The sequence below is a fragment of the Rhizophagus irregularis genome, chromosome 29 (genome assembly GCF_026210795.1).
Source record: "Rhizophagus irregularis chromosome 29, complete sequence".
Lineage (NCBI taxonomy): Eukaryota > Fungi > Glomeromycota > Glomeromycetes > Glomerales > Glomeraceae > Rhizophagus > Rhizophagus irregularis.
In genome coordinates, this window is record NC_089457.1 from 236,498 (window position 1) to 261,244 (window position 24,747).

Here is a 24,747-nt window from a genome sequence, read left to right on the forward strand (position 1 = left end):
AAAAGTGGAAACAAGATTCGTACTTACGAATCTTGGTTTATTTTTTATTTTTTTTTAATATTATTATGAACAGTTACTAACCGTTCTTTTCTTTTTTTTTATAGTTTCAGTGGGTTTCAAAAGATCAAGATTCGTAAGTATATACGAATACGTGAATTATGTGATTGTGGAATTGTAGATTAGTAATACTTATTTGTAATATGCATTTATAAATAAAGTTGTGATTTATTGCGAATATTAAATAAAATGAGTTGTGGCTGAATATTAGTAAATAAATTTAGTACAAATTTGCAACATAAATTAAGTAACATTCGGAAAACTATTCACGAAAATTTGCTATCTGAAATTGTTTCGAATGTTAACTGAATTTTGGCCGAAATTTCAAGCTGAACTTTAGGCGAGTGGCAGCGAACTGCAGCCAAAAAATCAGCTAAAGTTCGACCAGCATTAGACCATAAATTAGCCTAAAATCGGCTGGTTGAATTTTGGCCGATTTGGACTATTTTGATTAGTGTTGTTCTTTAACTCACTTTATAAGTTTCATCCTTTAGCCTTATTATGAGTTTTTTTTCACGTTGAGTATTTTTTTTCTTTTTTTTCTTTTTTATTCTTTAGGTTCTTGTTTTCATTATTCTTTACTAACTATATTTTCTTTACTTTATGCCATCTCTTTTACTTCGCAGGCTTTACTTTTCAATGTCATGGGTTTTGTTCTTTGATTTTATGAGTTTCATTATCATTTAATTCTTCAACTTTCTTTGTGGGTCTTGTTCTTCATCTTGATTTTGTTTTTAACTCTGTTGTTGTCATTTTTTTTGTGTATCAAAATTGCTAGTTCTGTTAAAAATAAAATATAAATTTTACAATATTTTTCTATTAGTAAACTTTAATTAAACGATTTTTAGCCATACAGTATATCATTATTTTATTGCATAAAATCAAAAACTTTTTGCGAATTAAAGTGTTGCGAATTTTTTAACGAAAATAAAAAAGTTGACCAATCAAAATATAGTATAAAATCACGTGATTAGGGTCGCCATGACGACAGGGTCACCATAAACTAACGCCCATAACTTATAATATTATTACAGTCAAAAAAAGTTCTTGCTATAAGTCAAATAAAAGGAGAATTTTAACAGTAAAAATAACTGGAAAATATTATAAGTGCAAATAAAAAACTCAAAGATACAAATATTGCAATTTCAGTTGTTCAAGAACAGCAAAATGATGACCAATTTAATGTATCTGATAATGATGATAATTTTTTAAATCAATTTTCTGAAGATTCAGAATAAAATATTGAATCACCTCGTGAATAGAGAAATTTAATTAATAAATGGATTGAAATGGTAGAAGATGAGAAATCAGAAATTCTAAATCAGAAGGATAAAGAAAATAATAAAATAGTACCATTTATCAGTGTTGGCACATGACCGGATGTGACCTAAATGACTTAGTGACTAAGTCATTAGTCATATGGTCATTTTAGCTTTGAAGAATTTATGTGACTTGGTCATAACGATATATGATCACGTGATTTAACATGATTTAATTTTTACCGTTATAAAATTTCAAAATTTATTTATTATTTAATATATCATAAATTTTTACAACAAATACTATAAAGATTAAAACATATGAATTCATTTTTAAAGTGCTGAATAAATCTGATTTCCCTGTAAATAAGCAGGAAATCCTAAATTAGAAATGAACAAAGATCGTAACGGCCATTTTGCTGTCAGATCGTCTGCAGGATGAATTGTTCTTCCTCCAAAATTAAAGTCATTATCCATTTCACCATCTAAAAGTATTTCATCTTCAGAATGATCAAATGTATTTTCACGTTTAATAGCTTCAATCCACTCTTTAACAAATATATTCCATCCTTGTTCTTGTTCTTCAGTATGAGGTTCGAAAGAGTCATTTAAAGTCAAATTATTACTTTCATTTTCACCATTATCATCGTCACTAACCAACAAATCATCATCAGTTAAGTTATTAAATTCAGGATTATTTATATTATCATCTTCAATAATTGGTGTTGCTATATGTAAACGCTGAACTTTAGTATCTAATTCTTTTGCATTTTTTTTTTGACGATGATAAAGTATATCACTTCGAATCTGACTCATAGCTAATACTTTTTTGCTCTAAAATATTAAATAATATGAATTAAATTTTTGTGTAATAAATAAAATAAATATTGATATAAAACATACCTTTAATTTATTTCGCCTATTCGTGTGAAGAAAACCCATACTGCTCCACAATCTTTCAACGGATGCTGAGTTAATACAGACACCATGTATGTGTATCGCAACTTTTGCTAATTCTGGTCCAATACCAGCTGTAGAATCCCAATAATTTACCAAATTACCTTTAAATTGTGAAAATGTTTCAAGGTCATAAGGATCTTCACCATGTTTATATAAAATTATTTCAGCTACAATTGATGAAGGACGGGAATTAAAAAAAGCTTGATAATAGTATTTTAACCATTTTCCAATATGAGTCCATGTTAAATTATTATTTGTAACTTGAAAATTTTCTAATTTGTATTGGGGGTGGGGGTGAAGAACAATAGAAAGAATAAGGAGCGGCTGCTTCCACTCCACCCAACGTTTTTCGATTCTTTGAAGGCCCATTCGTGAACCAAAATCAGTATCTTGGTGATTTTCAAAAATCTTAATAGTATTTGCAAAACAATGTGTTACTTCAAACAATCGTGCAGTATCCTTCTGCAATTTATTTAAAAAGCCACATAGTGGATAAAGCATATATTGTAGTAAAAAAAGGGTCGACCAAAATTCTGAATCATTTATAGTATCAGCAATGTCATCAGGAAGTTTTCGGTCGCCATTTTGGCTTGAAGATTTATCTGCAGATGCTGAAGGTATTCCATTTTGATGTGTTACATTAGCCCGATGTGGATTGAATTTTGCTGAAATAAACTTTAATAAAAAAAATTTAAATATTATATTTTTATTGATATAAAATATTTATTAAACTAATAATATTTACCTTTAATGCTGCTTGAGTTTTTAAAATAGAATAAAAACAAAAGTAATAACTGTTCCATCGAGTATCTCCTGGAGATGCTAAACATATGTGTTTATTATAAATTCTCATTTGTTCATCACGAAGATTTCCAGTAAAATACACTGATTTATTAAAATAAGTAACTAATCGGACTGCTTCCTTTAATATTCTTTGATATAATTCTTTCTCTTTGAAAATGTCGCCAAAAACAAGATTCATTTGATGTGCCATGCATGGTAAAAAAATTTTACTTGGATATTTTCTTCTCATTTGCCGTCTAGAAAAAATAAAGTTAAATTATTTTTCCATTAATAAATTAATAAGTATTATAATAATGAATTAAAATTAGGTTTATTAAATTTACCTTGCTGCTGCATATTCGCCTGCTGAATCTGAGACAAATGCTTTTATACAAACATTTTTGTTTTTTGCGTCTTCCATCATTTCTTTTATATGTTGGATAACATCAGTTGTACGAGATCGCTCAGCACTTATTTCATGTGCTCCCCAAACCAAAGGTTGTCCTTTTGATGTAATAAATACTACACCCCATAATTGCTCCATTTTTACATTCGTCCAACCATCAAAGGCTGCCGTAACACCATCTTTATCATTTGCTGCGATTTTTACAATATTATGTTGAAGAGATTTAGCTGCATCTTTTAAGATTCTGCCACCAATTGCTTTACGATTAGGAAGAACAAGTCCAGGAGCAATAAATTCAAATAATGCTTTAGTTTCTTCATTCTCTACAAAAGAGAAAGGAAGACCATTAGATACTGTCATTCTAATGAATAGTTGTTCAAATCTAGGTACATCATTTGTTGACATTTGGCGACGATAATATGATGTTAATGATTTTTGTTGGCTGCCAATTGAGTTAAAACTTGATACTGTTGATGTAGAAAGTCTCCTTCGTTTTGCTAAATTTTGAATAGATTCATCATCATCATCAACTTCTATAATATCATTAACTTTGTCTTCAGGTACCGGCAATTTAAGGATTTCCTTTACTTCTTCTTCAGAAAAGGTTTTCTTAAAATTTTCACATTTAGCCAAGTGTGCACGACATAATCTTGCTTTATTTGATGTATAACATTCTGGTCTTAATTTAGCTTCTTCTAACCCCCCATCACAATTATTAATACAACTATTGCATACTGCAAACGCATTTCCTTTATTTATTGTATTTTTAACAAGTGTAAAGTACAGACGAAAATTATGTGGTTCCGGAGGCATTATTTATTTGGGTTGACGTTGAGTAAAAATTTTTTCGGTTAGTTGATTTACAAAAAAAGATTATCAATTAGAATTTTATTGGTTAATCAAACAAGGGGTCGTCGATGTGACGTGACCAAGGTGACTTATGGTCATGATGGTGCGTCGGGTTATTTCTGATATGACCGTAATGATCAATGACCATAGGTCACATGCGTAGTGACCTATGTCATTTAAAAAAAAACAAAATGACCTGGTCATTTTCCATCACTGCCATTTATTGGTCGCACTATGGATTTTGACAAGATTTTACAAAAGAAACATCTACTTATTAGTAAAAGAGCCAAGTAGAAGTTAGATGATATTTTTAATTTTGAAAAAATTCAGCCTTCTACATATTTGACATTATTACGTAATTTTTTTCAATTTTTAATCTTTTTTTAATTTAATTATTTAATTATTTAATTAATTTGTAGATGAAACGGAATAAAATCAATAAATTGATTACAATTGGTTAGAAAAATATCCAATGAAATAATTTGTATTTACTGTAAATAGGCAGATTTAATGTTGATCAACTACATACTAGTAATATTTTTTTTAAGTAAAATTGTGAATTATTTGTAAAGAATTAACAAAATTTACTTTTTAAATCATTAAATTTAAATAAAATTAAATAAAAATCAATTGGATATGTCCAAAAAAATTATTGGACATTGTGGACATATATCCAATTGGATATTCAATTGGATATTCAAATGCTCAATTGGACAAATGGTCCAATACTGATTACACATTACTTCATACCTTTATACATCTCAAAAATTTTACTTAGAAAAAGAATAAAAGGAAAAAGGAAGAAAGAAGAAAGAAAATGTGTATAGTTTATTTGATCAAAGCATAAACAAATAAATCAGTATGTGACATAAGAGGAGGAACAGGATAAGTAGCGTATACCTTCTGAAACACGTTAAGATTTCCCATTATATGATGACACATTCACCTCCACATGACTTGTAATTTTAGGTAAAATTAATTGTTCGAAATTCTAATATTTTCGTAAAAATAAAATAAAATAAGAAAAAATGTATTTGTAACAGCCTGTTACATACACTGGTAAAAAAATGATTTATCCTACACATATCTTACACATATTGGGTACTCAAAATGTAGAAAATCATACACAAATAATACACATATCATACACATATCGGGTACTAATATATATATCATACATATATCAGGTACCTGATAGGTATACTATATATATACCAAGTACCCGATATGTATATGATATGTGTATTATTTGTGTATGATTTTCTACATTTTGAGTACCCGATATATGTAAGATATGTGTAGGATATGTGTAGGATAGACCATTTTTTTACCAGTGATATCTTATTTGTAACATCCTTTTTTTATTTTTTTTGAATAATAAATTTAATATGTGTTTCACAAATAAAACTTTTATATGCAAAATTTAATTTGGAAAACTTTTACTTAATGTACTTAAGACAGTTTCATAGACAAAATTTTAAGTTATAAGCAGTTTCTTGAAATTTTTTAAAAAATTCTTTTGTCTTAGTTACACGACTGATCTTTTGTTTTTGTTTACATTACGCCTGATCTTAAATTTTAATTGGATAAAATTGGGGTTGTTACAAATAAGACGCGTAACAGGCTGTTACAATTAGATTTATCCATAAAATAAATAATATTTTCATAAAAAAAAATTTTTTTTGTACAATAAATCTTAATATTTTTATTCATATTGGAAATTTTAAATTTTTCTTCATCAGCAAGTTTGAAAAGTGTTGATTCACATCAGTATACACATTGATCAATACCAGCTAGTTGTTCAATGCGTTTTACAATATTAATTAACACCTGTATACTGGATATACTGGAGTATATCAACACTTAATGTTAATATACGCGTCATTCAACTCTAATGTGTAGTTCAACACATTATGCATTGTTGTTCAACGCACTGTATATTAACACAACTATACATATAATATATTAATTAAATTATATTTATTTTGCTTACCTTAGGAACTGAACTGATTACCTTAATTACACTATTAATACGTCAAATCTCACAACCTAACCATTGTACCATTTAATTTAAGTATATATATACATATATTATATCTTCTAGTCGTTCATCATTATTACTCCCTTTTTCTTCTTTCCTTTCGTCTTTCCTTTTCCCTTCCCCTTCTCCTTCGTAGTTCACATCCTTTAGTACCTCATCATAATCTTTACTTTCTTCTTTGTAGCTTACCTCTTCTTGTACTTCATCATTATTAGTACTCCCACTCTCTTCCTCTCCCTCTTCGTAGCTCACCTCCTCAAGTCGTTCGTCGTCATCCACTTCCTTCAGTTTTGTTCATATTCTACTTCTTTAGCAATTTCTCTAAGAACTTTATCAATTATATTATCGTAAGTTTTCACATGATTTTATAGAGAAGCACAATGACTGAAGACTCTTTCACAATATGGACACGAGTATATATATAGCCATTTTTTGAAGTTGATTTATGGTGAATAAGTTTTTTATTTGACGCTAGCAAAGTAGATTAATTTATATAAAAACATTAAGATTTTTTACATGTTGATTTATTATATTAACTTGTTTAACAATAAATTGACTATGTACCTTAATAATATTAACAATACTTAACAATACAGTATTGCTTGACGTATTGCATAGTTTATACAATGTTAACAGTTAGTGTTACTGATTACGATCAATTAAAAAATATATACATTAAATTAATCAATCATTGTGTTGTTTAAATATTTAGGTGAAGATATCAAATGATACCATCAGTTAACTGCGTAATGATACTGATGAAAATATTCACATTTAAGGTGTCAACAAACACAACAAACATCATAGAAATTAACGCATAATTATTATTATTAGTACTTTTATGATGAATAAAATAAAAGATTAATTAATACAGTAAACTGGAACGTCCAAAAGCAAAATTGAGCGTTGGATGAAGGTAATTATATTTTGTTGGAAATTTCACTTGTTAGAATTTACATCCTTGATATTTATAATTTCCCATTAAAATTTTCTCTTTTCTTCAAATTTAATCTCTTTCTTCTCTTTATTGCTCACCTTTACTAGTTGTTCTGTTCATCGTTAAACACTTTTATTTCTAGCTGTCCATAGTTACTCATTACGTTTACTTTATCAGCAAAAATTCAATTTGAAACATCACATGATTTCGTAAAAATGAAAAACAATTAATATTTTTTGCAATGTGATAAATAACGACTAATACTTTTTTTGCAATGTGGGCATTGAAATTCGAAGTGAAGAAATTATACATGCTTCCCAAATTATTTTAGGATGCTATAATTATAATTTGGGATGCCATAATTCATTCGGTTTATATATAATTTACTATGTAAAGTGCCAAAATAATTTAGGATGCCATAATTGAATTTGGGATTTTACTTATAATTATGGCCGTCCAAAATAATTTGGGTGGCATGTATAGAAGAAATGAATCAGATTTGTCATTGCAACACGTGACATAACTAATACTTTTTTGCGATGTGGATATTAAAATTTGAATGAATCGTTGTAACACGTGACATTATACCGCAATTTAGTCTTAAAGTAATATCTAGTTAAGTAATTACATTAATTATGTTTGTTACAAGTTACACTAAATACTAAGTAAGTATACTAATCATTAGTATACTTGAAAGTATCTTACGTATAGGTAAATCAAGTAGATCATCACACATAAGAGTTAAAAAATGATTACTTTTTTTTCTCACATTCTAATATTTTTTTTTCTCATTCTCACATTCTAATAATCAATTAATTCTCTCTTGTCAGTCATCTTTTTATCAATGGATAATGATGACAACAAAAATAATAATAATAAAATCAGCGGCAAACGCTTTTTAGATTTTAATAATTTAAAACATTTAAAACCTACTACTAGATCTAGTACTAGGTCTACTAGATCTACTAGATCGTCAACGAATATGAATATAGAAGTAATTATTTTAACTTTAAATTATTATATATATTTGGTTGTAAATTATTATGATTGTATAAATATACTTATATAATTAATATCTTTTAAATCAACGAACAAAATAATTTGAAAGGTTTTATTTTAGTTTTTTTTTGAACTTGCGTGAACGAATATCTAAAAATACATTATAATTAACAGATACTGAAGCCAATCATCAAACAATTTTAGACGCTTCACAAATAGAGACTCCAAAAAAGACGAAAATTGCAAGGTTAGATTTATTTCGTGATAGAGATATTGATGAGATTATTATCGGTACTAATAAAACTACCAAAAGATCTTCTCAAGTAATATCAGTTATCAATTTTATTATTGTTTATATTATTCATTATTAGTTTATTAAATACATTTTATTGTTTTCATCAGGCAATAAATGAATCATCAACAATATCCTTTTATATTCCTTCGGTGGTAATTTCTCCTCCTTCTTCTATTAAAACAATGATATCTGATAAAGCAACATCTGGTGGTAAAGCAGCATCTGGTAAAGCAGCGTCTGGTAAAGCATCTGGTAAAGCAGCATCTGGTAAAATAGCATCTGGTAAAGCATCTGGTAAAGCAGCATCCGGTTCTAGTAAATTACCATCATCCAGCGTTAAGGCAGTGATTAGTAAAGAATCACCATCAGATAATAATGTGACAACATCATCATCTAAAGTAACAGATCAAGATTAGATACGATATATATACTGTTTGTTCATTGTTGTTTTGTTAATAAATTATCAAATTGGTTCTTATTATTCTTATTAATGATAATTTATAGCAGTTAGTTCTGGTGAATTTGCCAAATTAATACAAATTAATCAAAAAACAGCATCAAAACTCAACACGATTATTAATAATCAAGAAAGGTTTAAAGCTATGTTAAACGAACAAAAAAACCAGATTTCAAATATAATGTCAGTATTAGATTCTTATCGCAACGTTGAAACTGAAGTCGAGGTTAAAAAAAAGGGTAAAACGAAAAAGAAAGACAAAAACTCAGATGAATTTTATGACGTAAATATATAATTTAAAGTTATGTATTTCTTTATATTATTTACTAAATATAACAATTTGTATGTATTAAGGATGCGATTAAAGATCTTTTTTATGAATTATTTCATGAACATCGACGAGTAACCGACTGACAAATGAAAAATCGCCTTAAAGAAAAATTAGAAAATGATGAAACATCCACCAAAATACTCATGAAGTTGTCCAGAAAAGGAGTTTCGTTCGATTATTTGTGGGATGATAGAATGCATTCACAAGTAAGTAGTATTTGTATTATATATTAATCATTAATTGCCAAATTTATAACAACTTGTTTATTTTATTAAATATAGTTACTTGCTGCAAATCGCGTTAAAAAAGGTTACTACATTAGAAAATTGAAAGAAAGTTTGTGGAGTACTTTCGGTATTAATAGAATAACGCCATTCAAAGATAATTTCAGCAAACAACAGATGCAAACATGGAAAGCAAGTAAAAACATTCAACAGGTTTATGAAGATTTATACAAACCGAGCTACTTAGATGATCCATCGTTTGATACTTATATTTCGTTAATAATTAAATCAGTTTTTGCATCTGATAAAGAGCGTACAAATGAAAACGCCATTTGGGTTCAATCGGTATTAGAAGTTATATTTGACAAGGAACACCTTTTGTCAAAAATCGATGCAGACATTGTCGATTTATGGACTGGAAATATAATAGATACAGACGTGGTAAGTACTCAACTGAATTGTATGTAATGTTTTAAATTAAATTGCTAGTAATATTATATTTCTTTATTTAGGATTCTCAAGAATGTGAATGTGAGTCTTCACCCAAAACACCTATAACACTTATTGACGATGATGATGATGAAATTATTGGAGTTGATCATCGTGTTGATGATGTTTATAATGAGCATACGATGGACGATAATCAAGCAGCTGATTTAGAAGTTGCTGATTTAGAAGAAGAGCAATAAAAATTCACATGACTTTTATAATTTAATATTATTCGTTGTTGTCATTTTTTGTCTTTTAATTTATATGTATTATTCTAGTATGCATTATGTATCAATTGCAATTTAGCAATATCATTAATAATATTAATATAATTATCGTGTTTCAGTTCGTAGAAAGATCATTCAAGTGATTCAGTTGTACAAATCACATTTCCACCTTGTTAGGTTGTGTCACTAGAAGTGCTATGTCAACGGAAATTTAGTACGTTAATCGCTTAAAAATCTGCGGTAATCCAATTATAATAAAAGGAATTTACATTAGATAATGTATTTAAATTGATACGTATTTTATCATAAATAAATTTACATATTTTATATAATATATATATTAATAATATACAATAAAATCATTGCTTTACACATTTTTAATATCAATATACGTGTTTTTATACATTGTATACACATTTTTAAACTATCGTTGTTTTACTGTATGTTGTTTTACATTTAAATTGGTGTTATTTTATGCGTTTTTCAACATTTTTAGGTGGCGTTGATTGATAAAGGGTTCGTTTCCCTACGTTTTTTGGTGTTAAGCAACACATGGCGTTTTTCAACACTTTATACGCCTGTTTAAAACTTGCTGATGTTATATGAAAATTTTGTAAATTTACATGCCAATTTTTTTTTCTTTTCAAATAAATCTTTAATAGTATTAATTTAATAAAAGTTATAAAGTTTTATTATAAGCAAAAACATAAAAATCTTAAGAAAGCTATTAAAAAAATAAATTGAAAACCATTCCTGTTTCAATATTTTTTCACCTTTTACACTATACAGAAGTTTGATATATAGTTTTTTTATTTTTATATTCTTAAATTTTATGATTACAAATTTCTGTTAAAATAATCCAAATTAATAAATAAACTACCTTTGCATAAGTAAATAACTATGGCTGAAACACCATTTACAATTAAAACGTATTAAAAATCTAAATATGATAGTTAGTTTATTGTTAGTTAAAAAATAGTATTATAAGAACTATCTTTAAAGATTTAAACTATTGTTCTTTTTTTGTAAACTGTAATTTCAGTAAACATTTTTTAAATTTTTTTTAATACTCTTAATCCATTTATAATTTCCTTTATTTTGTTGATCTATTAGACCATTAATATAAAATTACATTAAACTTAATTTAATTAATTACAAATCAATTACCTTTAAAAATATCAAGTACTTTTTCTGTTATACTAATAAGCCTTTTATATATCTCTTTACAAACTTGTAAATTCTCATCTTCAGCAACTTCAAAAATTAATGCTGTTTGTAAATTATAAGAATTAGATCATTCAAAATCAATAATTTGAGAGGATATTGTATTAATAAAGGGATATTGATGATGATGATAAACTATATCAAAAAATAAAGTATCCACTATTCCTTTTTGTTATATAAGATATTTACAAATTAAAAAATGGCTAGTAAGAAAAAATGGATATTTACAGAACTAATTATTGATGTTAATTAAATATAAGTCATTATTAAAAACTCGTAATGAAAGCTCCTTCCATTTCCTTTTGAATACCTTTTACCAATCAGCTTTCTCTTGATTTACAATAAAAATTTGATTAAATTTTCTTTCATTATGTAAAATCATTTGCTTCGTTCATAATAATAAAGACAATTAAATTCAGGCATGAATAAAAGAATTTCATATGTGCCGATTTTTGGAATTAGTCTAAATTAAGATTTTTATAAAAATTTAATATTTTAGTAAGATTAACATTACACAAATCTAAATTAAATATGTATTACATACAGTTAAGGTTGCTTGTCTAAACCTCTTCAAAATCCTACGATTAGTTTCGTCAAAATTTTACTATAGATTTATTATAGTTTCAGCAGAATTTTGGCAGTTTCGGCATTTATAATAAGTTTCGGCAGTTTCGCCTTTCTCCAAAGTTTCGCCAGTTTTTTAATATAACTTTAATATAGTTTCAGCAGAATTTCGCTTTTTGGCAAAACGCCATCTTGCCTAAACCCCTAAGTTTCGGCAAGCAACCTTACATACAGTATTTACGTAACTCAGATTTAATAAAAAATAAAAAAAATTTTTTTAATCAATATTCAAAAATAACGGTAATAACCACTTCTTTTTTCCCATCACTGCTCATCACTTTTCCATCATTTTTCTATTCACTTTTATTAAATATGACTAAGGTTGCTTGTCTAAACCTCTTCAAAATCCTACGATTAGTTTCGTCAAAATTTTACTATAGATTTATTATGGTTTCGGCAAAGTTTTGGCAGTTTCAGCATTTATAATAAGTTTCAGCAGTTTCGCCTTTCTCCAAAGTTTCGCCAGTTTTTTAATATAACTTTAATATAGTTTTGGCAAAATTTCGCTTTTTGGCGAAACGCCATCTTGCCTAAACCCCTAGGTTTCAGCAAGCAACCTTAAATATGACAAAAAAGTTTATAAGCAAATATAGCAGTTATTTTTAAGTGGTAAGTAAAAGAAAAAACTTAATATTTTATATACCTATAAGACATATTTTTTCATAATTTTTAGCTTTAATTTATTGTTTTTTCTTTGTAAAAAATACATGCAAATAAAAAATAATTATGATATAAAATAGTTGTAAAATGAATAATAAGATATTTTTTTTTTCAAAATAACTAATTATATATTTGTTTTTTATCTTTTAAAATTATTTTATTAGATTTATTCTACTAAAATCCTTAAATGGCAAATAAAATCTTTTAAATAAAGTAAAAGAATTTGGGATTCTCTTATAAAGCATTTTTTGGTAAAAAATAAAATTTTCAGATCGGACTTTATGCAGGTGACAAAATCGTGCATTATTATTCCTGGAGATATGCTAACGTCATCATTTTACATTCATTTGAAAGCTGAGAATTTGCTCTATCGTAAGAATCAAAGATCAGGAAAATTGGATCACTGGATGAGGCGTAATTAATGATCAAAGTCAAATCAAATTTAAAATTAAAATAAATATATTAGACGTAATTATTCACAATTCAGTGATTCAATTCATTCGATTTTAGGCTTATTAGATAGACCTCAATTTTCTCTTTCAAATGAATATAATTTCATTCGTGTAGCTTGCATCTACAGGTATTTAATAATTTTTTTTATATCAGATTTTATCAAACTTATAAAATTTTATATTAATAATATAATTGATGATTCCTAAACATCTACATATATTAAACGAATTATTTTAAATTTATTTTAAAGATAAAAGTTGGCATCACCTTAGGGAGCAAAGATCATTCAAATTGAATCACTACATGTGAAGTAATTAATAATCAAATTTAGATAAAATTCAATAAATATACTGAACGTGATTACTAAACAACTAGTGATTCAATTCACTTGATTTTAGATTCATTAGATAGATCTCGATTTTCTCTTTCAAATGAATGTAAATTTATTTGTATAGATTATTTCTACAAAGAATTATCAATGATTTTGTCATGAGAGTTATATTTGATCTTTTAAATTTTAATGATATCTTATATTAAAAAAAAATTAAAAATTATATAATTAATTAGTTTTTTTTGCATTATCTAGTATAAATTTATTATTCTTATATAAATGATAATTTATATTTACTTTAATAAAATTATTTTTGTGTAAAAAAATTAGATTCCAAGGATTGGCCCATATGTGTATAAAAAATCATGATTTAGTACTTTCCAGTGAACTTTTATAAATATATTAGTTTTTATAATTAAAAGTTTATTACTAGTACATGCTACCTGAAACTATAAAAACCACTAATCTGCATTATATTACATATTTAACAGATAAACCAAATGCTGCTGACAAAAATCATAAATTTCTTTTATAGCTTCTTTTCAAATTTGATTTAATGAACAAAACTTCCTATTGGCAATTAGAATAAGTAGATGTTTATATAAATACTTATTTATTTTTTTTCCAAACTATAACATAGAATAGTATAATAATTTTTTTGGACAAGAAATTATTTTTTTTTTTTGATTAAATTAGACCAAAATGAAGGATCAATAAAAAAGGATAATTTGTATGCTACCTCATCATTATAGTTAATTTATATTGGTTTTTTATTATTTAATAGTTAGCGATTTTTATTTGTACACATAGTGTATGGACATGTATCACGTGACTTAATATATTTATATCATGTGACTTTAAACTGCGGTCCATTTTTATTATATAAAATCAATTAACCAATTACAATAAAATGCACCTAAATAAATGCGCCTAAATGTTAAATAACATTTTGACACATCTTCACGTAATACCCATACTGCTTACATTTACTGCACTTTTGACCTTTTGTATCATTTGTAAAGTCTTCTATAATATTTGAAGTATTGTTATCTTCTATTACATTACTATTGCTAACATCTTTTAGAACCCGTTTTTCTCTATTTAAAATCTTTTCAACGCTTGATATTAGCCTTTTCGGTGGTGACCCTTATGCTTGATAACAACGGGATTTATTTTCAAAACCTTTATTTATGATGTAAAAAGTGGACTGAAACTGGAAAACTTTACTGATGTTATTACATACTGGGATAAAAGGATATTGTTGTAGGAGATCGTTCGGTTCAACATCAGGATTTATATACCATCGATTCAAAATCATACATATGTGGAAGGTGGCGAATCTAGAGTAGGTACCAACACGGAAAAAGTGCTGACATACCAATCTCTTATTAATTAAAAGAAAACAAGTGCATAAATGCGTGCCTTCATTGAGTAGAATTACGTAATGTCTGATTCTCTGTGTGCTGGTCGCTCGTATGTTCCATACTTTGAGGATTGCTTCCATCGGTATAGTTGAAATCAACGATCACAAAATGATTTGTCTTGTATCTTGCTCTTGTTCTCTAATTCCTATACTTATTTCTTCATTATCAGTTTCTATCTATAATCATAGGAAACGTAGAAATCAATCAAAAACAATGAGATTAGTAGATCCAAATTTTGCGACTTGCCCTTTGCAAAGTTATATCCTATCTCGAATAAATTTCGAAATGATTACCTCGCTCCATCGAAATGATGCCAATCGTGATCGCTAATATCGCAACCGCAGATTGATTCATTTGACTTCTTTGTTTCCTGAGCATTGTTGGAGTTAAAAATTCTTTGATAATAGCATTCACTTGACTGAAGAATCTGGTATTCAGCATCAGTATACCAACTGTTGGTAAGGCATCTCATTCAATTTTGAATTACTCAAAATGTTCGTCATTTTTAATGTGATTATTAATACTACTAACCAACAGATTGCATAATGATGTAGAACGATCTACTTTGCCATGCACATGACTATTTATAGATTCAATTCACTGCGTGCTTTAAGCATCGGCGGTAAATCTGTTACGAATCTAAGGTACCGCTCACGAATTCTTAGTACTATACAGGGTATCAGTCAAATACTTAACCGCTACTGGATATTGTTCAACTAATTGTTTCCATCGAAATTCGAATAATTCTTCGCAAAGAGAATTCCGATATATATAAAATTTACGACAAAATTCCTCAAACTGACTACCTAGCTTTCCTTTAAGCTTTTTCTGGAGGTTCAGATCTATATGAAATATGCACAGCAGATGCTGAGCATTGGGATAAATATCCTTGATCGAACGAACCAAAGAAGGATCAGAATCAGAAAAAATGACTTCCAGAGAAACACCCATTTTGGTAGATATACTATCGAATATTCACCGATAAGTATTCAGTATTTCGTTCTCAATTATTGCGCACGCTACGATTCTGGTTTTGTAGTTATTATCGATTATAGTTACGATACAAAGGATCATTTGAAATCAGTTTGTGTTATAGGTGCTATCAACTATAACGACATCATTGTGCTTACTATATAACTCTCTTTGTATAGGTAACATCCATAAAAGAGAAATCAACCTCCTCAAGATTGGATCTAATCGAGTCTTTACAACCCAAAGCAGTTTCAAGTTCTTCCAGTCCATCAATCGTTAGAGCATCTGAGAGGCATCCTCATCTTTCAGATTGTGTTTTTGTCAAAACTGATAAACCGCATTATACAAATTTTTTTTGTGAATAGGCTGATCTGGATAGTCATGCCTTAATAGGGGATATATAGATACCGAATTCATTCGCCCTTTAATGACGTACTTCTCTATATCGGCCAATATTTCCTTTGTCAACTTCCGAAACTGCGGGGCTATTTCTTGAATCAACAGGATAAGCGAATGATTATGTTCATTATTAAACGAGTTTACTTTTACAACTCCTGTTTTCAGATTAGTGACGTTAAGTTTTCAAGGGCATAGTGTTCGTTGGAAATGAGCATTGCGTTGTTTTGTCAGATTTGATGTAATTTGTGAATTATGAGACCCAGATTTTACGCATTCGTAAGTGACCCTTCGCATTACACCTTGAATAGTTTCGCTTATTCTGATCTTATAACTGAAACCCTTTTTTGACGCAAACCTATGTAACCAACTTTTAAAGTCTTTCCAGTCGGTAAAGATAAGCCCAGAGGTTAATTCTAAAGAATCAGATGGCTCATCTGGTCTATCAGACTCATCTGTTTCATCATCAATGAATGATTTCAGGTCCATATCATTATCAACGAATAATTTTAGGTCCATTATTACATTATCAACAAATGAATTTGAGTTCGTTTCATTAAGCTGTTAGGCAGATTCTTTAATTAGATAATTGATGACAAATAATAAGATAGAAGAAATATATACAACAAAGATAGAGAAAACATATATAACGAAAGAAAGAGGGAACATATAACAGAAGATAGAGAAAACATAACGATATACAACAGAAAAAAATTATGTACTAAGTTATCATTGAAAGCGAAGCATCATATTGTTCACCACAACTAACATTTTCTTGTTCTGTTTTATTCATCTTGATTATACCAAAAGGTTAGATAAAAAGCAAGAAAGAAGAACAATTTAATTTTAACAATAGGACCTTATGACTATGACGTAAATAATTCCATCGTATGACGTAAATAAATGTATTGCTATTGGCGTATTGGTACAGCAGCTATATTTATCATGATGTGAACATATATCACGTGATACGTGTCCACACACTACGTGTACATTTATAAATTTTCTTAATAGTTTTGCTTCTACTGACTTTTTAATATGCCAAAAATAGAGTTATACCTTTATGTTTTTTCAAATAAAATAAGTACTTTGCTGAAATCTTTAAATTCACCACAATATTTTAATGATACATTTTCAACATCATCATGATAGCATCACGATTTTTTGACAATATAGTTATGATAATCTTAACGATACCTTTTCAACATCTTCATGATATTAAATTACAAAATCAATATGATATCATTCTGATATCAAAATGTTACCGATTTTAATATCACGAAGATGTTGAAAAGGTATCGTTAAGATTATCATACTATATTGTCGTGATATCTTCAAAAAATCGTGATGCTATTATGATGATGTTAAGATGATGTTAAAAATGTATCAATATAATTATCAAACTGTACTGTTATGATATTATTTAAAAATCGTGATGTTATCAAGATGATGTTAAAAAAATGTATTGAAATAATTATCAAACCATACTGTTATGATATCATTTAAAAATATTATTAAGATATCGGGATGATATTTAAATAGTATTAAGATGATATTTGGCAAGAATTTTGAGGGTCATGAAAAAATTGTGAAATATAGGTAGTACATTTAATAATTTTTATTAATTGATAATGCCAAATATACAATTATGATGATCAAAATAAAAAACAAAAACAACGTATCAATATCATTATTATTACAGCTTGAAGTAGTTACTGTATGTTCCGTCATTATTGATTCACAATTGTTAAATTGATAAGTATTGCGAAGTTTAATCGTACTTGGTAAATTATGTAGGTGCATCTCTTTCTAGTAACATAAAATAATATGACAATATCGGTATGACAATAATATTATAAATATTGAATTGATATAAGTTTCCTGATTACGACGCACCTGGTAAATTACTTCTCTCTCTGACGGTTAATATAAGATACTAATATTATAACAAATATTGAATTAATAAGAGTTCATATTACATATAATGCAAGTTTCTGTGAAATTAAAGATAAGTACCTGGTAAATTAGACACATCTCTCTCTCCTGAATGGTTAATATAAACTAACGTGATGATATTATTATAACATAATGGAGTAGTTACGTACAACATTATCAGATTTTATCACAAATATTAAATACTACTAGAATTTACCTGTTAACTATATTAGCAGTTAATATTTAAAACCTTTAATTATTTAAATTTTTTCTTGATGTTATTCTTGACATGCAACATATAATTATTCATGAGAAAATACAGGAGTTAAAGATATAAACCAACCTAATTTAATGATTGTACTTGAAAGTCATTGCAAATGCTGGTTGTTAATCCTAAAAAAGATGCATAAATTAAAGTACTGCATTTATAAAAATTAAACAAAATTTTTTTTTTAAATAAAAATCAGTTTCAGAATACTTGGGTCACCAAGATTTTTAACCTTAAGAATCAAAAAATGCAATAAGTGGATTGAGCTCATCTGGCAGGGCCTACCAATTTAGAGTGTCCTTTAAGTTATTAACCATTAGCACCCAACTGCCTATAACCAATAATACATTACCACTACTTTCTGATACCACAAGATCCTAAGTATTACATAAAAGCATGGCACTTTCGCTATGTGCATACCTTGCCTTTATGATACGGCGGCCTACTATATAGAGGTCTTAAAAATGGTACATTTCATCAGCAGCTAAAAAAAAAACTCTCAAATGATCCCCCAAGTACAGTATTATCTTTTATAAAAAAATTTCAGGTAATCTCTCTTTCTTTTCATTTCTTTATTTTCTCTTTTTTATTTTTTCACAATGGTTTTTTTCTTTTTTTTCTTCTTTCCCTTTATTCTTTCTTTACTAAAAATGGCCAATTTTTTGAAATGATTTTGTAATAATTTTAAAATACTACAAAAATACATTTAATACATCAAAATGTTTTTATTATATTTTTGTTATTATTTTATAATTATATTGTATCTTGGTCTATAAAAATAACTCAAAATAATATCACAATAATTTTTTAATGTTTTTGTTATTATTTTATTATTATAATATAATTAACTTTGATATTATTTTAATATTTTAATTTCAAAAATATATCAAATATATCTTGATATATTTTAAAAATTTTACAAAATAATTGCATAATTGTTTTAAAAGCCATTTTTAGATCTATAAAAATATTTCAAAAAATTAGCCATTTTTAGTAAAGTTTTCTTTGGGTATTAATATGAAAAAAAACAATTATTAAAAAAAGGTAAAAACTATTAAAACTGAATGTGTAATTATTTTTGACACGTTATATAAATATTAAAGGTAGTTTAACATAATTCAGTAAGAGCAAAGACACGCATATACAGTGGTCTAACTGTAATTGTTAATATAAATATATTTTTTTGAATAAATAAAGTATACTGTTGATAACAAAAACTGTCAAAATGTTTTTCAGTATTAAAAAAAAATTGAATAGAGAGATGTACTTTACAGAAACCTTGAAAATTTGAGCAATATTAAATTGATATAAAAATACTAATATACAATTCATATCACACTGATATCGATTCTTATAATGATATTATTATAATATTGATTTGATATCATCACTGCATCATTAAAATTTATCATGAAGATATCATGACGATGTCTATTTAAAGGATTATCTGATTGACATCATTTTGACATCATTACAATGACGATAATCTTTTAAAAAATTAAAATTTATTTATGATATCAATTTGAGATCGTTACTGCATTTTCACAATTATTGTGAAGATATCACAACGATATCTATTTATAAGGATTATCCAATTGATATTGTTTTAACATCATTACGATGATAATAATTTTATCTAAAAATTAAAGCTTATTTATGATATTGATTTGATATTGCTACTGCATTTCCACAATTATTGTAAAGATATCACAACGATATCTATTATCCAATTGACATTGTTTCAACATCATTACGATTATGACAGGACCCCGAATAATACTAATATAACTCACAAATGATCAGCATGCATTTACTATTAACTCTACTCAACTTTTTTTTCATAGTAACGCTACGCAAATCCAAATCTTAGTTCAAAAAATTTTTGTTACTAATATAATTCATTTCACATTTTTTCTATTAAAATATTAATAAAATCATGCAAAACTCACCATTTTATATTAAAATAGTGTGTTTCGCACTTTTTTCTATTAAAATATTAATAAAATGGTGCGAAAATCACCATTTATTTGTTAAAATGATGCGTTTTGCACTTTTTCTATTAAAATATTAATAAAATCATGCGAAACTCACCATTTATTTGTTAAAATGGTGCGTTTCGCACTTTTTCTATTAAAATATTAATAAAATCATGCGAAACTCACCATTTATTTGTTAAAATGGTGCGTTTCGCACTTTTTCTATTAAAATATTAATAATATCATGCGAAACTCACCATTTATTTGTTAAAATAGTGCGTTTCGCACATTTATAATAAAATATTAATAAAATGGTGCGAAACGGCTCCCATTTATTTGTCGAAAATGGTGCGTTTAGCATTTTTTATATTAAAATATTAATAAAATGATGCGAAACTCTCCATTTATTTGTCAAAATGGTGCGTTTCGCACTTTTTTATATTAAAATATTAATAAAATGGTGCGAAACTCACAATTTTTTTGTTAAAATGGTGTGTTTCGCACTTTTCATTAAATTATTAATAAAATGGTGCGTTCGCACTTTTTCTATTAAAATATTAATAAAATGGTACGTTTCCACTTTTTTATATTAAAATATTAATTAAATGTGTGAAACTTACGCCAAATTATTTATTAAAATTGTGTGTTTCGCACTTTTTTCTATTAAAATGTTAATAAAATGGTGCGAAATTCACCATTTTTTGTTAAAGTAGTGCATTTCGCACTTTTTTTTTATTAAAAAATATTAAAATAATGCGAAATGCATTACTTTTTGTTACTATATACAATTAATTACCAAAATCCGTAATATTGCAAATTTAAAAATAAATATATTACGGGACATCCTTATAATGGTTTTGTGGCTAACTTAATTTTTATTTCTACTATCGATATTATACGAATTGATCAATAATATAATGCAATATATTTATAAAGCTACACGCAAACGTGATATGTGAGTTATCCCAAAATTGACCGATCTACGCAAACTCAATTTATGGGTTTAAAAAGTAATTTTATATAAACTCTACGCAAACCTGTTTGTGAGTTATATCAGTATTATTCGGGGTCCTATCATGACAATAATTTATCTAAAAATTAAAGCTTATTTACGATATTGATTTGACATCGTTACTGCATTTCCACAATTATTGTGAAGATATCACAATTAGAGCTCCGAAAATGACTCGCATAAACTCGCATTTTTGACTCGCATAATTGTAAATTTTCGTTTAATTATATTCTAACTTAATAAATAGTACTTTAAAATTAAGGTTTTTGACTCGTGACTTGACTCAACTCGACTCATTAGGAGCTCTAAATTCACAATGATGTTTGTTTGGATATCATTTTGATATCATATATCTTTATTAATAAAACAAATCAATTACAATAAAATAATATAAAAATAATTGCACAGTGAAAAGTCAAAACTAAAATTATTCTATTGACATGATGTAAAGTTTTATATTGACATCAGTATAGATCGATACAATTATTATTTATGCTGATACGTACTAATAAAGTTATTATAAAAAAAAACTAAACTAAATAAATAAATGAAATATTACATTAGTATAGTAATTCTAAACCTGTATGCCCTGATCTTGAACCTAAAAATAAAACTCAGGACCAACTATCTGAATATTACATCCATAAAAAATTATCCTAAAAAATTAATTTCTAAGTTAAAAATGCAGATCTGGACTGTTTGATATCCAAGTGGTTAGCCCAATGACCATCATGTAAGACCGATGATTGAAGCCAAACTGGAGATACTTTGACCATTACTTAAAATACAATTGTTTCTGAATAATTTTTATTTTAAAAAAAAAATTCTAAAGGAATTAATTAAAGAATTTTTTGCTCTCTAGTCGCTACTGGTTGAAATAGTCCAAATTGGCTAGAAATCAGATGTCCAATTTTAGGCTGAATTTGATAATAAAGATGGCTGAATTATCAATCCAAAAAAAGTTTTGATTGGTAGGTCGATCAATACCGATCAGAATGTCCGAATTGTATCTGGATTGCTTAGTATTTTTAATCTGAATTATTTAAAAAAATATATTCATAAATTTACCTAATTTATTCTGAATTATGATAAATTTTGATAAATTGCGATAAATTTTAATCTGAATTACAGTAAATTTTAATCTGAATTGCAGTAAATTTTATTCTGAATTGTGGTAAATTTAATCTGAATTGTAGTTAATTTTATTTTGAATTGTGTCTGAATTGCAATTAATTTTATTCTGAATTGCATTAAAATTGCAGTAAATTTTATTCTGAATTGTATTGCAAATTACAATAAATTTTATTCTGAAATTTAAAATATTACATATACATATAAAATAATTTCACCCAAAAATCAATATTCCAATTGCCTGAAAAAAAGAAAAAAACTTGAAAGGTGAAGTAGCCGTTTAAAATCACCTTACCGAATTTCCATATGTCTAAAAGAGCCCAGAATAACGTTAAAAATGTTTAATTACGTAAATAATAAAATACTTTTTTATAAAAGTTTTGAATTTTTTATTTTAAAACTAACCTGAAAATCTGATATACGTTAAATTCCTTAATTTCCATTCGTTTCTACAAATTGGAGATGATTTTCCTATAAAAAAAAAGAAAAAATGTTAAAATAACTTTGTTTTTTAAGTTTCGAGTTTTAAAAATCGAAACATTACCTGTAGGATGGCAAATTGAAGCTAATTTTTCTACAAAATAAATAATAAAAATAAACATTTTTTATTAAGTTTCGTCAAAAAGTTTTAAAAATCGAAACTTTACTTGCGGGATTCTAGTATTCAAATTGGAGCTGATTTCCCTGCAAAAAAAATAATAATTAAAATAAACTTTTTTTATTAAGTTTTGAAAATATGAAACTTTACCTATAGGATTGGCTAAATCGGAGCCAATTTCCTATAAAAAAATATAAAAAATGTTAAAATTAACATTTTTTTATTAAGTTTTAAAAATACGAAACTTTACCTGTAGATTTAGCCAAATCAGAGCCCTGCACTTTGGTGTTTTGGACCTACAAAGTGTTCTGAATCTACAAAATTAAGAACAAATGTTAGTTAACGTTCGTTAAAATAAAATAAACAAAAAAATTTTTTTCAAAGTTTCACTTTCAAAATACTGCCCGAAAAGCCAAAAACCTAAAAAAAAAGAAAATTGAAACGTTAATTAATGTTTCATTCAAATAAAAAAACAAAAAAAAATACGGAATTTTGAAGAGATACCTTCAAAATTCCATCCAGATATACAGAAACTGGAAATTCGAAACCTAAAAAAGAGAGAAAATTGAAATGTTAGTTAACGTTTTGTTCAAATAAAAAAAGAAAAAAAAATCAGAATTTTGAAGAGATACCTTCAAAATTCTATTTAGACATCTGAAAAACCTAAAAAAAAGAGAGAAAATCAAAATGTTAGTCAACGTTTCATTCAAATAAAAAAAGAAAAAAAAATTAGAATTTCAAAGAAATACCTTTGAAATTCCATTCAAACATCCGAAAAACCTAAAAATAAGAAATAATCAAAATGTTAGTCAACGTTTTGTTCAAATAAAAAAATAAAAAAAAAATTCTAAATAAGAACAAACATTAGTAACGTTTGTTAGATAAATTAATGAAATATTTTGAAGTATTACCTTCAAAATGTCATGTTGAAATCATCCTGAAACCTAATTGAGAAGATTTTGGCGTTCATCACATATCAGAGCCAATTTCCTACAAAAAAAATAAAAAAACATTTAAAATAAATGTTTTTTATTAAGTTTTGAAAAAAAAACTTCAAAACTTTACTTGTAGAATTGGTATTCCAAATCAGAGCTGATTCCTACAAAAAAAATATAAAAAACGTCAAAATAACATTTTTTTTTAAGTTTCGTAAAGTTAATTCAAAACTTACATGGAAATCTGGTATCCAAATCTCGAAACTGATTTCCTACAAAAAAAATAAAAAAACATTTAAAATAAGTGTTTTTTATTAAGTTTCGAAAAAAAACTTCAAAACTTTACTTGTAAAATTGGTATCCCAAATCAGAGCTGATTCCTACAAAAAAAATACAAAAAACGTCAAAATAATGTTTTTTTTAACAACTAGTACGCATGTAATACCCTAATTTTTGTTATTATGATTAATATAATAAAAATTGTGACACAGCTT

At 26.6% G+C, this 24,747-nt stretch overlaps 2 protein-coding genes across 2 annotated transcripts; both read left to right on the top strand.

Moving 5' to 3' along the window:
* Window positions 1–8,136: 8,136 nt before the first annotated feature.
* OCT59_019421 (uncharacterized protein) lies at window positions 8,137–9,002 on the top strand (the record flags this gene model as incomplete). The annotated part of the gene is made up of 3 exons (XM_066143525.1): window positions 8,137–8,341; window positions 8,466–8,614; window positions 8,694–9,002. The coding sequence occupies 3 exons, from the start codon at window positions 8,137–8,139 to the stop codon at window positions 9,000–9,002; spliced, it is 663 nt and encodes a 220-aa protein (XP_066005263.1).
* A 458-nt stretch (window positions 9,003–9,460) lies between these two features.
* OCT59_019422 (uncharacterized protein) lies at window positions 9,461–10,287 on the top strand (the record flags this gene model as incomplete). Its single annotated transcript, XM_025311323.2, has 3 exons — window positions 9,461–9,580; window positions 9,656–10,039; window positions 10,111–10,287. The coding sequence occupies 3 exons, from the start codon at window positions 9,461–9,463 to the stop codon at window positions 10,285–10,287; spliced, it is 681 nt and encodes a 226-aa protein (XP_025172935.2).
* Between the last annotated feature and the right edge of the window lie 14,460 nt (window positions 10,288–24,747).